General features: G+C 45.6%; 1 protein-coding gene across 1 annotated transcript in view; it reads right to left on the bottom strand.

Annotated features, from left to right (window-relative positions):
* Positions 1-15,661, bottom strand: part of CCDC187 (coiled-coil domain containing 187) — an 85,075-nt gene that overhangs the window by 6,496 nt on the left and 62,918 nt on the right. The window contains exons 20-27 of the mRNA XM_056541002.1: positions 9,625-9,812; positions 8,156-8,243; positions 6,186-6,332; positions 5,081-5,247; positions 3,321-3,454; positions 2,212-2,333; positions 967-1,046; positions 241-317 (exon numbers count right to left, since the gene is read on the bottom strand). Of these exons, the coding sequence (XP_056396977.1) occupies positions 241-317; positions 967-1,046; positions 2,212-2,333; positions 3,321-3,454; positions 5,081-5,247; positions 6,186-6,332; positions 8,156-8,243; positions 9,625-9,812 (1,003 nt within the window). The remainder of the gene's footprint in view (positions 1-240; positions 318-966; positions 1,047-2,211; positions 2,334-3,320; positions 3,455-5,080; positions 5,248-6,185; positions 6,333-8,155; positions 8,244-9,624; positions 9,813-15,661) is intronic.

Below are 15,661 nucleotides of genomic sequence, written 5' to 3'. Positions count from 1 at the left end.
GATGTACTCAGCGTTATGTGACGAGTTCACCAATACACACAAGAAGAAAGAACAAGGGTTCCAATCTCATGTAAAGCTACGACAGTGCTAGTCTTAGTGCCCAGACCTTCCACCAACCTGCAACTTTAGCACAATTCTAACTTTTTACCAACTTTGATACATTATTCCAGGAGACGTCAAGCTTTACCACCACCAATAACTACATGCATACATACATAATAAATTATAAACATCTCTTACCTTGCTGAAAATCTTCTGAGCTATCAACTTCTGCAACCTCTCTCTTTTTATCCTCGTCCTTCAAGCTAATATTATTTCTAGAGTATAACAAAAATATTATAGTTGAATATAGTGAGCAAGAAAGAAAATCAACCACCACTGGCTTAAAGGGATACTCTGGCCCTTAAACATCTTATCCCCTATCCATAGGATAGGGGATAAGATGTCTGATCACGGGGGTCCCACCACTTGGGACCCCGCTATCTTGCCCCCTCCCATAGACTTACATTGTGAGGGCGGGACGTCCCACTGGGGAGGAGTCATGACGTCACGATACTCCGGCCCCGTAGTCTTGACCTGGCAGACTCCCAGAGGTGGGTGCTGCATTCGACATAGCAGGGGTCCCCAGCGGCGGGACCCCTGCGATCAGACATCATATCCCCTATCCTTTGGATAGGGGATAAGATGTCTTATGGCCAGAGTACCCCTTTAATGCACAAATACATGGAGGCCATGGGCACCGGATCGCTGTTGGCTGAAATTTACATTTGACTTGGCTTTATTAAAAAAAGGTAACATGCTTTGAAGCTTGCCTAAAACCTCTGGTACCACTGATCTTTATGTGTAACAAGAAGATAAAATATAAAGAATAGTGTCTGACCATAATTACCCAGCCTTACAAGTATGCCAGGGACCATAGAGGTTAGATTTTTGACTGTTGAATGGTGGCAAGATTCGCGTTTTTACCTTGGTTCTCCTGCAGTAACCCCGTCTGTATCTTGCATATTTACAAAGGTTTTCACTGTATTGTTAGCAGAGATCTCTTTCTATAGAAAACATACACGAAGGATTAAAACATGTAATCATATCTACAGTTCAATATATTACAGAAGGTACAGGGAAAGAAAAAAATATTTGATCCCCTGCTGATTTTGTTTGTTCGCCCACTGACAAAGAAATGATCAGTCTATTATTTTAATGGAAGGTTTATTTAAACAACGAGAGACAGAATAACATAAAGAATCCAGAAAAATAAGCAAGTTTTTAATTGTTTTGCATTTTACTTCTTTACAAAACATAACTTAGTACTTGGTGGCAAAACCTTTGCTGGCGACCACAGAAGTCAGGTGCTTCTTGAAGTTGGCCACAAGGTTTGGACACATCTCGGGAGGGATTTTGTCCCACTCCTCTTTTCAGATCCTCTCCAAGTTATTAAAGGGGTACTCCGGTGAAAAACTTTTTTTTTTTTAAATCAACTGGTGCCAGAAAGTTAAACAGATTTGTAAATTACTTCCATTAAAAAATCTTAATCCTTCCTGTACTTATTAGCTGCTGAATACTACAGAGGAAATTCTTTTCTTTTTTGAAACACAGAGCTGTCTGCTGACATCATGAGCACAGTGCTCTCTGCTGACATCTCTGTCCATTTTAGGAACTGTCCAGAACAGCATATGTTTGCTATGGGGATTTCCTTTTACTCTGGACAGTTCCTAAAATGGACAGAGATGTCAGCAGACAGCTCTGTGTTTCAAACGGAAAATAATTTCCACTGTAGTATTCAGCAGCTAATAAGTACTGGAAGGATTAAGATTTTTTTAATAGAAGTAATTTACAAATCTGTTTAACTTTCTGGCACCAGTTGATTTAAAAATAAAAAAAAGTTTTTCACCGGAGTACCCCTTTAAACCAGAGTGGTGGCTCATTTATTCTGTGTATTGGGATCTCGACCCCAATGATGAAACAGATGCCATACTTTTAGGCTGGGTTCACACAGTATTCTAAAATATGTGCTGTAATCCTGGAAAATGCGGCAGCAATCATTGTAAATGTGGGCGCTAAAAAAAAATTCAATAAAAAATAAAAAATTCAATAAAAAAAATGCAGCCACATTTTCCCAGAAAATTGGTGTGTAAACTTAAAAAAGCGCTGAAAATGTTAAGCAGTCTTAACCTAGCTTTAATAATATCCTTGAACAATGTACTGCTGTCTTGCCTCTGAGTGATTGCTCAGATCTTCCCGAGACGTTGGAGATGTCGGACTAGTCAGATTATTCTGAAGAGATCCTGTCACATGCTTTTCATCACCCCATAAAGAAATGCCCTGGGCTTCTCCATCTGCAATACATGAAGATGAGTTAGAATGGCGTTCTCCTTCTCCTTGCACCATCACATAAAAGAACATCCTGGTGCCAGTCTGTTTTCATGGTCACAGATTTTATCTCATAATGCAGAATCAGATTATTTAAAGAAAATCTGTCACCAGTGTCCCCTGCACTAACGGTACCGACAGGTAGTGCAGGTGACACTGATGACAACGGTACTTACCTTGTCCCGGTCCATGGCGGGGATCTCCTGTAATCTCCTCCGTTAGCTCCAGCTCCGGGCACCAGCTTGGGGCACGGGAGGAGCTTAATGACGTCACCGCTGCTGTTCCCAGGACCCGGGACCCAGCAGAGAGCAGCAGTGGTGATGTCACTATGCTCCGCCCAAGTCCCAAGCCGCCGCTGCTTTCTGCTGGGTGCTGGGAACAGCAGCGGTGACGTCATTAAGCTCCGCCCATGCCCCAAGCCGCTGCTGGGTCGCGGGCCCTGGGAACAGCAGCGGTGACGTCATTAATCTCCGCCCGTGCTCCAAGCTGGTGCCCCAAGCTGGAGCTAACGGAGGAGATTACAGGAGATCCCCGCCACGGACCGGGACAAGGTGAGTACCGTTGTCATCAGTGTCACCTGCACTACCTGTCAGTGTAGATGACACTGGTGACAGTTTTCTTTTAAAACGTACTTGTAAAAATAAATAAAAATTTTTGAGATGGGACATGTCAAAAGTGTTTCTTGGTCGGGGTCTGAGTCTTCCGACCCTGACCAATGTCGAGAACGAGCATGAAATGCACTGCTGTGTGCTCCCCCTGCTCTGCGTCCATGAGACCTAGATGGGCCCCATAGACTTGCATTGCAAGTTTTTCCAAGTCACGTGACACAGAGCTGGGAGAGAATGCGCTAAGAACCTACTTCTCCTAGCCATTCTAGGGATATGTTTCCATGAGATATCAAAGGTTTCTCTAAAAGACAGGTACAATTTAATCCTGGTACCGGTAGTACATACCATTATCAGAAATGGTGTCCACCTTCTCTTCTCTGCTTTGAGGGTCACTTCTTCTAAGAGCTGAGTTTTCACAGACCTCTGGAACAGGAGATTTACTCTCATCCTCTGACCTCTGTGCCCTAATAAGAGAAAAACTATATGCCATGGTCTCACCAACTACTTTAAAGGGGTACTCCGGGCCAAATACATTTTATCTCCTATCCAAAGGATAGGGGATAAGATGTCTGATCACGGGGGTGCCCACCACTGGGACTTCTGCACGATCTCCGTGGAGCCCCCAGCATTCTATCCCGAGGGGCTGCGTCTCCAGTCTCGGAAAGCTCTTTGTTTCCGGGACTGGAGACGTGACGCCACGTCGTCCTTGTGACGTGATGCCATGCCGTCTCCATTCATGTCTATGGGAGGGGGTGTGAAGGCCGTCACACCCCCTCCCATAGACATGAATGGAGGGGGGGAGTGGCGTCTCCAGTCCCGGAAACAAAGAGCTTTCCGAGACTGGAGACGCAGCCCTGGATAGAATGCGGGGGCTCCACGGAGACGCGGGGAGGTACCAGCGGTGGGCACCCCGTGATCAGACATCTTATCCCCTATCCTTTGGATAGGGGATAAGATGTATTTGGCCGGAATACCCCTTTAATGGAGCACACAAAACTGATACATATGTGTAAGTTTGCAAAAAGTCACAATTTAAAATCTTCCCCTTCTTTGTGCCTAGAACGGCTATAGACTTATGGTATGTTTCTCTATGGTAACAGACTACAAACAAATCCTGTGTAGTCGTCTATTACTCCCTTACATCTGTCCTTCATCTTTTTCTAACATGCATCTAGTAGACTAGCAAGAAGTAAAAGACAGATGGATGGCAATGTGACAGTAGAAGAAGACTACACAGAGTCTAGAGCAGTGGTCTTCAACCTGCGGACCTCCAGATGTTGCAAAACTACAACTCCCAGCATGCCCGGACAGCCAACGGCTGTCCGGGCATGCTGGGAGTTGTAGTTTTACAACTTCTGGAGGTCCGCAGGTTGAAGACCACTGCTCTAGAGTTTGGTTATCACTCTTACTATGGAGACACATAAGCATTGGAGCTGTAGACAAAAGACAGGGGGAAATTGTTATTTAAAGGGGTACTCCGGTGAAAACCTTTTTTCTTTTAAATCAACTGGTGGCAGAAAGTTAAACATATTTGTAAATTACTTCTATTAAAAATCTTAATCCTTCCAGTACTTATTAGCTGCTGAATGCTACAGAGGAAATTCCTTTCTTTTTGGAACACTGATGACATCACGAGCACAGTGCTCTCTGCTGACATCTCTGTCCATTTTAGCAACCATGCATAGCAGATGCATAGCAGATGTTTCTAAGGGCAGCATGGTGGCTCAGTGGTTAGCACTGTTGCCTTGCAGTGCTGGGTACTTGGGATCAAATCCCACTAAGGACAACAATAAATAAAGCGTTATTATTATTATTATAATAACGTCAGCAGAAAGAACTGTGCTCGTGATGTCAACAGAGAGCATTCCAAAAAGAAAAGAATTTCCTCTGTAGTATTCAGCAGCTAATAAGTACAGGAAGGATTAAGATTTTTTTAATAGAAGTAATTTACAAATATGTTTAACTTTCTACCACCAGTTGATTTAAACCCCTTTAAGACTATGTGGAATGTGGTTTCATTTTTCATTATAGATGCACTGTAACAAAAAGTGAACAAAACGAAGATACACATGGCTTTTATCAGAGGTGGTCACCACATTACGTACTGATAGGTGTCTGTTGTTCTGGTGTTTCTTGTGATGTCCCCATCCTCAGATAGGTCAGAAATGGCTGACTGTGTATCCTGGTCCGGACGTCCAGAATTCAGTGTGGAATCATGGAGTGAGTTGTATCTGGACTGCATAAAAGGATCAGGAGCAACCAGCTCTGAAACCTACGGTAAAAAATGAGACCTGAACAACAAAGCAGTAAGTAATGGTTGTCCCAAGATGGAAGCCTTAAAGAGTTACTCCGCCCTTAGACATCTTATCCCCTATCCAAAGGATAGGGATAAGATGTCTGATCGCGGGGGTCCCCTGCAATCTGGGCTTTGGCACCCCAGACATCCGGTGCACGGAGCGAACTTCACTCTGTGCCGGACGACTGGCAATGCGGGGCGGAGGCTCATGACATCATGGTCACACCCCTCTCGTGACGTCACGGCCATGCCCCCTCAATCTAAGTCTATGGGAGGGGGCGTGACGGCCGTCACGCCCCCTCCCATAGACTTGCATTGAGGGGGCATGGCCGCGACCCCACGAGCAGGGCACGGCAGTGACGTCTCGAGCCTCCGGCACTGCACCCGACGCTCTCTAAACGAACGCAGGGTGCAAAAGGGCTAGGTAGAGAGGAGAGACAAGTACAAGTAATCATCCGGGAATGCCAACCCGGAAAGACATGCAAGAGTCCAAAGTGGATACAGCAGCAAATAGCTGAGGACTCAGGCTAGTAGATGGAATGAGACTTTATTTGTCATCCATGTGCAACGTTTCGCCAATAAACTGCCTTTTTCAAGCATGCTTGAAAAAGGCAGTTTATTGCCGAAATGTTGCACATGGATGGCAAATAAAGTCTCATTCCATCTACTAGCCTGAGTCCTCAGCTATTTGGTGCTGTATCCACTTTGGACTCTTGGGTGCAAAAGGGAGATTGGGGGTCCCCTGCGGCGGGACCCCCGCGATCAGACACCTTATCCCCTATCCTTTGGATAGGGTATAAGATGTCTAGGGGCAAAGTACCCCTTTAAGGCACCCAAAGTGAGGATAACCCAAAACCCAATATGATGTCCTTTGTGAACAGGACCACTAAGTCAGGAACAAAGTCTGTCTATACCTGCAGTGTGGCTCCAGAGTTGTTCAGTTTCTGCTGGATATGGGCTGCTGACTGCTGTATCCTCAGTATCTCCTTCTGCTGTCTCAGTAACAGCTTCCTCTCCTGGTGGGCAGCCTTGTACATGTTCTGCAAATGCCTGATTTCTGCCTTGGGGGACATAATGACCTATAGATGAGAATTACTTGCATGTGGCTGCTAAACTCGCCATTGTCACATTATAACTGGTGACTTTTCGTCCATCCTCATAGCTTTCGGGGGTTACTGTTTCTCCTTGTGGAGACCACCACCAGGCCAGGCAATGCTCTCTGTGAAGGACGTACCCAAACCATCTCTCCGGTGCAAACCATGTTTACGTAAGGGCTCATTCACACTACAGAATCCATCTGTAGCAGGCAGCAGCAGAACAAGCCAGCCCTAGGACCTTTCGGAAATGTGCCGTCTCCATAGATGGCAATGCATTTCCGAGCACATTCCGCTAAAAGAATGAATATGTTTGTCGGAGTCTGAAAATTCTGTAGTGTGAATGGTGCAGCAGAATCCCATCGAAAGCAATGGGAGGCTGCTGCACAGAAAATAGGTAGTGTCAATGGACCTTAAATGTCTGGCCCATAAAAGAACCATGAAACATGACTGGAGATTATCAGCCAAACTAGAATCTTTTCTAAAAGAGTTGTCACTGCTGTAATTTACAATCGGCTGCTGAGGTCATGTGGATAAAATGTCATCCTACAATGTGTTTTCCAACTAGGGTGCCTCCCGCTGTTGCTAAACTACAACTCCCAGCATGCCCGGACAGCCTTTGGCTGTCCGGGCATGCTGGAAGCTGTAGTTTTGCAACAGCTGGAGGCACCCTGGTTGCGAAACACTGGTCTATAAGATGCCAGCGGCACAGAATCTCACAGGCGAGTTTTGAACCAGCTTTAGTGTTTTGGGTTGAATGATCCCCTGATCTCTGGTCTTGGGGAGCATGGCTGCAGGATGAGGGGGATGGTTTTATGTGCTCATTTTTTCAGAATAGGTTTAGCATTACCTATTTGTGTTCTTCTAATAAAGTATATGTAAATCCTATGGGAGAAAGTATATTTGAAAGGAGTTACAGTCTTATCTCCTCGCAAGAACACACTGTACAGTGATAAGATTAGAGAGCGGAAACTATTCAGTCATAGAGAAAAGTCATATGAGGAATTCACTATTGTAGACCAGCGGTGTCCAACCTGCAGCTCGCCAGCTGCTGCAAACCCACAACTCCCATCCTCCTCCGGCAGCCTCTACTGCAGTGTTTCCCAACCAGGGTGCCTCCAGGTGTTGCAAAACTACAACTCCCAGCATGCCTGGACAGCCAAAGGCTGTCCAGGCATGCTGGGAGTTGTAGTTTTGCAACATCTGGAGGCACCCTGGTTGGGAAAAACACTGCTCTGATGCAAGGACAGGCTGAGAGTTGTACGTTTGCAACAGCTGTAATGCTGCAGGAAAGAGACTGCTGTCATAATCTGTACTCGTTTTCAAATCGACTGTGCCAGAAAATTAAACAGATTTGTAAATTACTTCTATTTAAAAAATCTTAACCCTTGCAGTACTTATCAGCTGCTGTATACTACAGAGGAATTTGTGTAGTTCTTTCCAGTCTGACCACAGTGCTCTCTGCTGACACCTCTGTCCGTTTCAGGAACTGTCCAGAGCAGGAGAGGTTTTCAGTGGGGATATGCTTCTAATCTGGACAGTTCCTGACACGGACAGAGGTGTCAGCAGAGAGCACTGTGTGTTAGACTGGAAAGAACTAAACAACTTCCTCTGTAGCATACAGCAGCTGATAAGTACTGGAAGGCTTCAGATTTTGAGATAGAAGTAATTTACAAATCTGTGTAACTTTCTGACACCAGTTGGTTTGAAAACATTTCTTTTCCACCGGAATTCCCCTTTAATGCCTCTTCGACCCATAATAACCACACGGCTGATGGATTTCCTGGTACCTGCTCTTCTTTCAACCCCCTTTGGATTTCCTGCTCTTGTTTCAGGATTTCTTCTATCTTACTTGGCTCCTTCTTTGTTTCCCAGTATCTGAAACCAATAAATCAACCGGCATTAATTGGTTTAATTAATTTATTTTATGGCCAATGAGAGATCTTGGAGATTCCAAATGTACTACGATATGCCATATATATCTCATATGCAGGGTTCCTACCTCTTAATATATCTCATATGCAGGGTTCCTACCTCTTAATATATCTCATATGCAGGGTTCCTACCTCTTAATATATCTCATATGCAGGGTTCCCACCTCAATGCACATGCACTGGAAAATAGGTGTAGTGTGATCACAGTGCTTAGTTTAGCTGTTGTGGCGCGAGCAGGAGAAAGACTGACCTGTTCCCGCTGGCAAAAGCTTCCCTTCTCACCCTCCTCCTCCTGTCTGCTCAGGACGAGACCAGTGATGTGAAGGGGGAGCCCTTATTATTGCTCATTATATAACCCATAAATCTAATAAGCAGTAATATAAGCTCCCCTCTTAAACATCACTGATTTTGTCCCAGCAGACAGGAGGAGAGAGGAGGAGCAGATACAGAGCAGATTGCTTTCACAGCCTGTGATGAGACACCACAGCTACAAGAGAGACAGAGCTGATAATGGAGAGATCTGTGCAGTATGGCAAATAACATCATATTAGTAAGTTGCTTTATTATACTTTTCGACACCATACACAGGTTGTTTCTAGCCCTGGAAAACCCCTTTAGGGGGGATAGTGGATAACTATATGATCGCCCAATGAGTCTTCAGTGTCAGTCAAACATTTCAGGAATGCTTCTTTGACACGTTGGCATTTTTGTACAATATGAAAGCACAGCCAGATATAGGAAAGGTACAATGTGTCTTGTTGCCCTTACAGCTATATAACAGTGTCAGCAGAGATTCCCTTAAAGGGGTACTTCTCCAAAGGATAAAGGATAAGGTGTCTGATCACGGCACCCTGTGATCTCAGCTGCGGCACCCCGCTGTAATCTCTGCACAGAGCAAACTCACTCTGTGCGTAATGATGGGCAATACAGGGGCCGGAGCATCGTGACGTCACGGGTACGCCCCCTCGTGATGTCACTGCCCACCCCCTTAATGCAAGTCTATGAGAGGGGGCGTGGCGGCCGCCACGCCCCCTCCCATAGACTTGCATTGAGGGGGCGTGGCTGTGACATCACAAGCCTCTGCCCGACGCTCTAAACGAATTCCGGGTGCAGCATGGAGATCGTGAAGGTCCCCAGCGGCAAGACCCCCATGATCAGACATCTTATCCCCTATCCTTTGGTTAAAGGATAAGATGTCTAGGGGCGGAGTACCCCTTTAACTCAAAGAGATAAGACTCCTAGAAGAACTAGGTAAGACTTCAGGAGCAACCTAGACCATGTATCTTATGTCTGTTTCTATTGTCTGCAATACAAGGAAATCTCACATCTTCTGGTGATTTAGCAGAGACAATTCTGCCTTGGTCTTCTCTTTAAGTGCTTCTTCCCGGAGCCGGAGCAGAGCGGTCTGATGTCTGGCACGTAATTCCTCTTCTCGTAGATATTGCTGTGACATCTCCAGGGTAAAGCGGGCGAACATGTTTGGAGAACCATAAAACTCACAGAGTTCACTCCACTGTAAATGAGATAAAACCTGTGAGTACTGACGGTCAGGAGGAAGCCAACATGTTCATACTAATGGCATTTATATAACTAAGCACTACTTACTAGGTCAGTGTTTCCCAACCAGGGTGCCTCCAGCTGTTGCAAAACTACAACTCCCAGCATGCCCGGACAGCCGAAGGCTGTCCGGGCATGCTGGGAGTTGTAGTTCTGCAACAGCTGGAGGCACCCTGGTTGGGAAACACTGGACTATGCGATCATGTCCTAATGCCCCACAGAGCTCACAATCTAATTTCCCTATCTCAGACACTTACACTGGAAGCACATTCATAAGTGTCCAATTGAGTGTGGGAAGAAATAAGAGAAAACCACACAACTAGAGATGAGCGAACTTACAGTAAATTTGATTCGTCACAAACTTCTCGGCAGTTGATGACTTTTCCTGCATAAATTAGTTCAGCTTTCCGGTGCTCCGGTGGGCTGGAAAAGGTGGATACAGTCCTAGGAGTCTCTTTGCTAGGACTGTATCCACCTTTTCCAGCCCACCGGAGCACCTGAAAGCTGAACTAATTCACGCAAGATAAGTCATCAACTGCCGAGCCGAGAAGTTCGTGACGAATCGAATTTACTGTAAGTTCGCTCATCTCTACACACAACCAAAAGGAGATCATACACCCTGCATGCAGATATCGCCCTGTAACCTAAAACACATGACAGAAATGTATGTGCCCCCCCCCCCCATCCATCCCAAGATTAGTGGTCGGGTATCACATGGTTATATCACTGTTATGTACAGAAACCCTTCAATAATAAAAAGTAACACGACATTTGTTAACAAAAGGCGAAACAGTCAGAATCAGATCTAGCACCAGAGAAGCTCCCAGATGTGTAATGCACTGCCCCACGCTGGTCACCAGAGGTAACTCCACCAGGATCGTTCTTTTCTTCCATCCTAGAAATGGTGCATCTGCATTACATATACAGTGATCCCTCAACTTACAATATTTTCAACATACAATGGTCTTTTCTGGACCATTGTAACTTGAAACCAGACTCAACATACAATGTACAGACAGTCCAGATCTGAGAAATGTGTCAATGGCCGGAAGAACCGACCAATCAGAATGGGCATTCACTGGTAAAACTGGTATTACTGAAGTGCATGCACTGACTGGTGTCTGGTAGCGCCCACTACAGTACAGAGAGGTATTACATGTTCTGTACTACTCTTTACCTGTATTACTGAAGTGTATGCACTGACTGGCTGTCTGGTAGCGCCCCCTACAGTACAGGGAGGTATTACATGTTCTGTACTACTCTTTACCTGTATTACTGAAGTGTATGCACTGACTGGTGTCTGGTAGCGCCCCCTACAGTACAGGGAGGTATTACATGTTCTGTACTCTTTACCTGTCCCAGGGTTAGCTGCTCCTTAGGACACCAGGTGAGGGCGGCTCCATGTTACTTTTTTAGGACACTGTGTACTGTACAGGACCCTGAAGAAGCTCCTGTCCTCTACATAGACAGTGATTACAGCTCCCAGCAGATCTTTCTTACTTTTATATGTAAGGATTTGCTTTATCTCTATTGGTAATATACTTATTTTTCTTTAATCCTCACTATTTCCTGTTTTTGGATGACATTTTGGTGGCTTCAGAACCAATTACCAGGTTTCAGTTCATGTCTCAACATACAATGGTTTCAACGTACAATGGTCGTCCTGGAACCAAATAATATTGTAACTTGAGGGACCACTGTGTGTGTATATATACAGTGGTCCCTCAACATACGATGGTAATCCGTTCCAAATGGACCATCGTTTGTTGAAACCATCGTTTGTTGAAACCAACGCATGTTGAGGGATCCGTGCAATGGAAAGTATAGGACAGTGGTCTACAACCTGCGGACCTCCAGATGTTGCAAAACTACAACACCCAGCATGCCCGGACAGCCGTTGGCTGTCCGGGCATGCTAGGTGTTGTAGTTTTGCAACATCTGCAGGTCCGCAGGTTGAAGACCACTGGTATTGGAGGTTATACTCATGTGTCCCCGCCGCTCCGGACCGTCACCGCTGCCCTGGATGTCGCCTTCCATCGCTGTCGCTGCGTCCCCAGGGTGTCCCCGACGCTCCGGCAAGGCCTCTGCTTCCCCGGCATCCACGCTCTCCGTCGCCGCCATCACGTCGCTACCCACGCCGCTCCTATTGGATGAATGGACGGCGTGCACAGCGACGTGATGACGACGATGGAGAGCGCCGACGATGGATGGGATCCCGAAGAGGACGCGCCGGAGCCCCGAGGACAGGTAAGTGATCGTCAGCGGACCACACGGGGCACCGTAAAAGGCTATCAGGTGACAGCTGAAGCAGTCTGCGCTGCCGGATAGCCGTTTATGCGATGGCCCCGACATACAAAAGCATCGTATGTTGATGCTGCCTCTGAGAGACCATCATATGCTGAAATGATCGTATGTCGGGGCCATCGTAGGTCAAGGGGTCACTGTATATATATATATATATATATATATATATATATATATATATATATATATATGAGTCACAGAGCTGACAGGCGGAATAGCAGGAAGCACAATACAATTAATTTAATGTGTAAAGGTGTCCATACACATAAGATAATTGAAAAAAAATAGAACAGAAAAAAAAGGATCATAATAACGGTGCCTATACACTTCAATAGCTGAACACTCAGACTTGTTCAGCTGACAGCATTTCTTCTTGAATCCTCAGCTGAGTGTGCATGTGTTTTCAATGGGGTGAGGGTAGTAGGCCACTGCCAAACAGCCATGGTGGTAGGTTATCTCCAGGGGAACCAAACGGGTCATCAGGTGTTGAAATTCAGCACACCCGATCCTCCCATTGCCAAACATCATCTGTTGGGGGAGAGGCAGGAGCTCCTCATACACATAAGCCAGTCTGTTGGTCCTACCGAAATACACAGGTTGGGATAACTTTTCTCTAATGTACATTGGGACTAGAGTTGAGCGAACTTACAGTAAATTGGCTCGTAGCGAACCTCGCAGCTCGGCTGCTGATTACCTTAGTCTGGTTGCCTGGAAAAGTCCAGGATGACAGTCTTGGGTCTCCTAGGACTGTATCCACCTTTTCCAGGCAACTGAAGCCCTTGGAAAGCTGAACTAATTTACGCAGACTAAGGTAATCAAGAGCCGAGCTGCGAGGTTCGCTACGAGCCAATTTACTGTAAGTTCGCTCAACTCTAATTGGGACTTTAAAGAGAATCTGACAGCTGGTTCACCGGCACTAAACTACTATGAAGGACATTAAAGGGGTTATCCTGGAAAAAACTTTTTTTTATATATCACCTGGCTCCAGAAAGTTAAACAGATTTGTAAATTACTTCTATTAAAAAATCTTAATCCTTTCAGTACTTATGAGCTTCTGAAGTTAAGGTTGTTCTTCTCTGTCTAAGTAATCTCTGATGACACGTTTCTCGGGAACCGCCCAGTTTAGAAGCAAATCCCCATAGCAAACCTCTTCTAAACTGGGCGGTTCCCGAGACAGGTGTCATCAGAGAGGACTTAGACAGAAAAGAACAACCTTAGCTTCAGAAGCTCATAAGTACTGAAAGTATTAAGATTTTTTAATAGAAGTAATTTACAAATCTGTTTAACTTTCTGGAGCCAGTTGATATATAACATTTTTTTTTTCCTGGATAACCCCTTTAATCATCATTGCTTTGGTAAGCGAGTTCTGTAGTCATTTTTTTTCTTGCTTTTGGTTTTGCTTATGTATGACGTATTTATCATACTATCACAGGGGGTTGATAAATTTGGTTTGCATAAGCAAAAAGCAATAAATCACTTTTAAATACCATTTTTTAGCACACATAAGCAAAAACCAAAAAAATGACGCAGTTGTGGAAAAAAATGTGCGATATATGTGTTTATTAACATTTTTTTTACCACTTTTTCCCCCTAAATGTACTTCTACTAAACCATTTTTAGTTTGTTTGTTCTTTCTTCTCATTTCAGATCCGTGTATTCTGTGGACTACTTCAGATTTGGTGAACTACGATAAGCTTTAATTTTTTGCTTAATATTAATAAAATGGTTACCGAGGGCTTGTGGGGGAGTGTTTTTTAAAATAAAAGTTTTATAAACGTGTTGTATTTTTATTTTTTTATTTACTTTTCAGGCTTAGTAGTGGATGCCATCTTATAGACGGAATCCATTAATAATCCAGGGCTCATAGTTAGCCCCAAAAACAGCTAGTGCTAACCCCCAATTATTACCCCGATACCCACCGCCACAGGGGTGCCGAGAAGAGTCCCCCCACCCCCGCGCCAACTCCCAGCATGCCCTTGCAGTAAGGACATGCTGGAAGTTGTAGTCATGTGACTTGGGCAGGAGATGGGCGGGCGGGTGACAAGCTTGTCACCTGCCCTGCCGCATGAATACAACTCTTAGCATGACCTTACAGTAAGGACATGCTGGGAGTTGTAGTTGTGCGGTGCTTGCCACCCACCCCCACTGCAGGACTACAACTCCCAGCATGTCTTTACTGTAAGGGCATGCTGGGAGTTGTAGTTGTGCAGCAGGGGCAGGTGACAAGCTTGTCAACCACCCCCACCGCAGGATTACAACTCCCAGCATGTCCTTATTTTAAGGGCATGCTAGGAGTTGTAGCCCAGCGGCGCGGGCGGGAGATTTGCGGGTGGGTGACAAACTTGTCGCCCGCCCGCGCCACACCACTACAACTCCCAGCATCTCCTTACAATAAGGACATGCTGGGAGTTGTAGTCCGGCGGTGGGGGTGGTTGACAAGCTTGTCACCTGCCCCTGCTGCACAACTACAAATAGCCCGAGATGTGCGGGCGGGTGACAAACTTGACACCTACCCGCACATCTTCCGCCCGCGCCGCACCACTACAACTCCCAGCATGTCCTTACAATAAGGACATGCTGAGAGTATTAGTTCTGCGGCGTGGGCAGGTGGCAAGGAAGCCAGGGAAGCGGGCGGTTTGTGCTCCGCTCCCTGGCTTCCCAGAGGGGAAAGTGAAGTTACGGTACTGTAACTTCATATTTCCCTCTGGCAGCTGTGATTGGCCAGGAGGTCTGGACCAATCACAGGTCTGCCCGGGAAATATGAAATTACAGTGCTGTAATTTCATATTCCTGTCGGCCAGCTCTGCTACCGGCCACTCGATCGCATCTATCCTCTGGCCACTAGCTGTTGTAACTATAACTCCCAGCATGTCCTCACTGTAAAGGCATGCTGGGACTTATAGCTCTGCAACAGCTAGCGGGTGGGTGATAGATGCGGGCGGATGGCCGGGGAGTGGAGCAAAAAGTCCCATAAAAAGGTCCCAGTTGCAGAACTACAACTCCCAGCATGCCCTTACAGTGAGGACATGCTGGGAGCTGTAGTCCCAACAGCTTGCAGGTGGGTGGTAGATGTGAGTGGGTGCCGGGGAGCACTTGTGACTTTTGTGGGACTTTTTAAAAGTGTTGTCAAAAGCAAGTTTGTAAGCCAGGTCTGAACAGGCTTACACTTGCGACTTTTTAAAGAGGGTTTGCGATTTTTTTTTTTTGCTCACATGCGACTTTTGCACTTAAATTCCAGACCACTGCAAAGTGAAAACTGAAAATTGCTTAGGTAGGGCTGACTGGCATTTTTTGCTTACCCACAAAAGTCGCACAAAAAGTTGCTTACGCATATGTGTGACTTTTTGTGCGACTTTTGTAAGCAAAAAAAAATCCCTCTAAATCTCCTTCTACATATATACTGGGTTATAGTGTGGGTGAATAGCTGTAAAATGAGGGGTCACTTATTTTAATCCATGCCTTTTGGGCAGAGTTATGTTAGTGAATATTTTCATTCATATT

This window comes from Hyla sarda, chromosome 9 (genome assembly GCF_029499605.1).
Source record: "Hyla sarda isolate aHylSar1 chromosome 9, aHylSar1.hap1, whole genome shotgun sequence".
In the NCBI taxonomy this organism is placed as follows: Eukaryota; Metazoa; Chordata; class Amphibia; order Anura; family Hylidae; genus Hyla; species Hyla sarda.
Note: the sequence above shows the minus strand (reverse complement) of the source record. Positions and strands in the feature narration are given on the sequence as shown.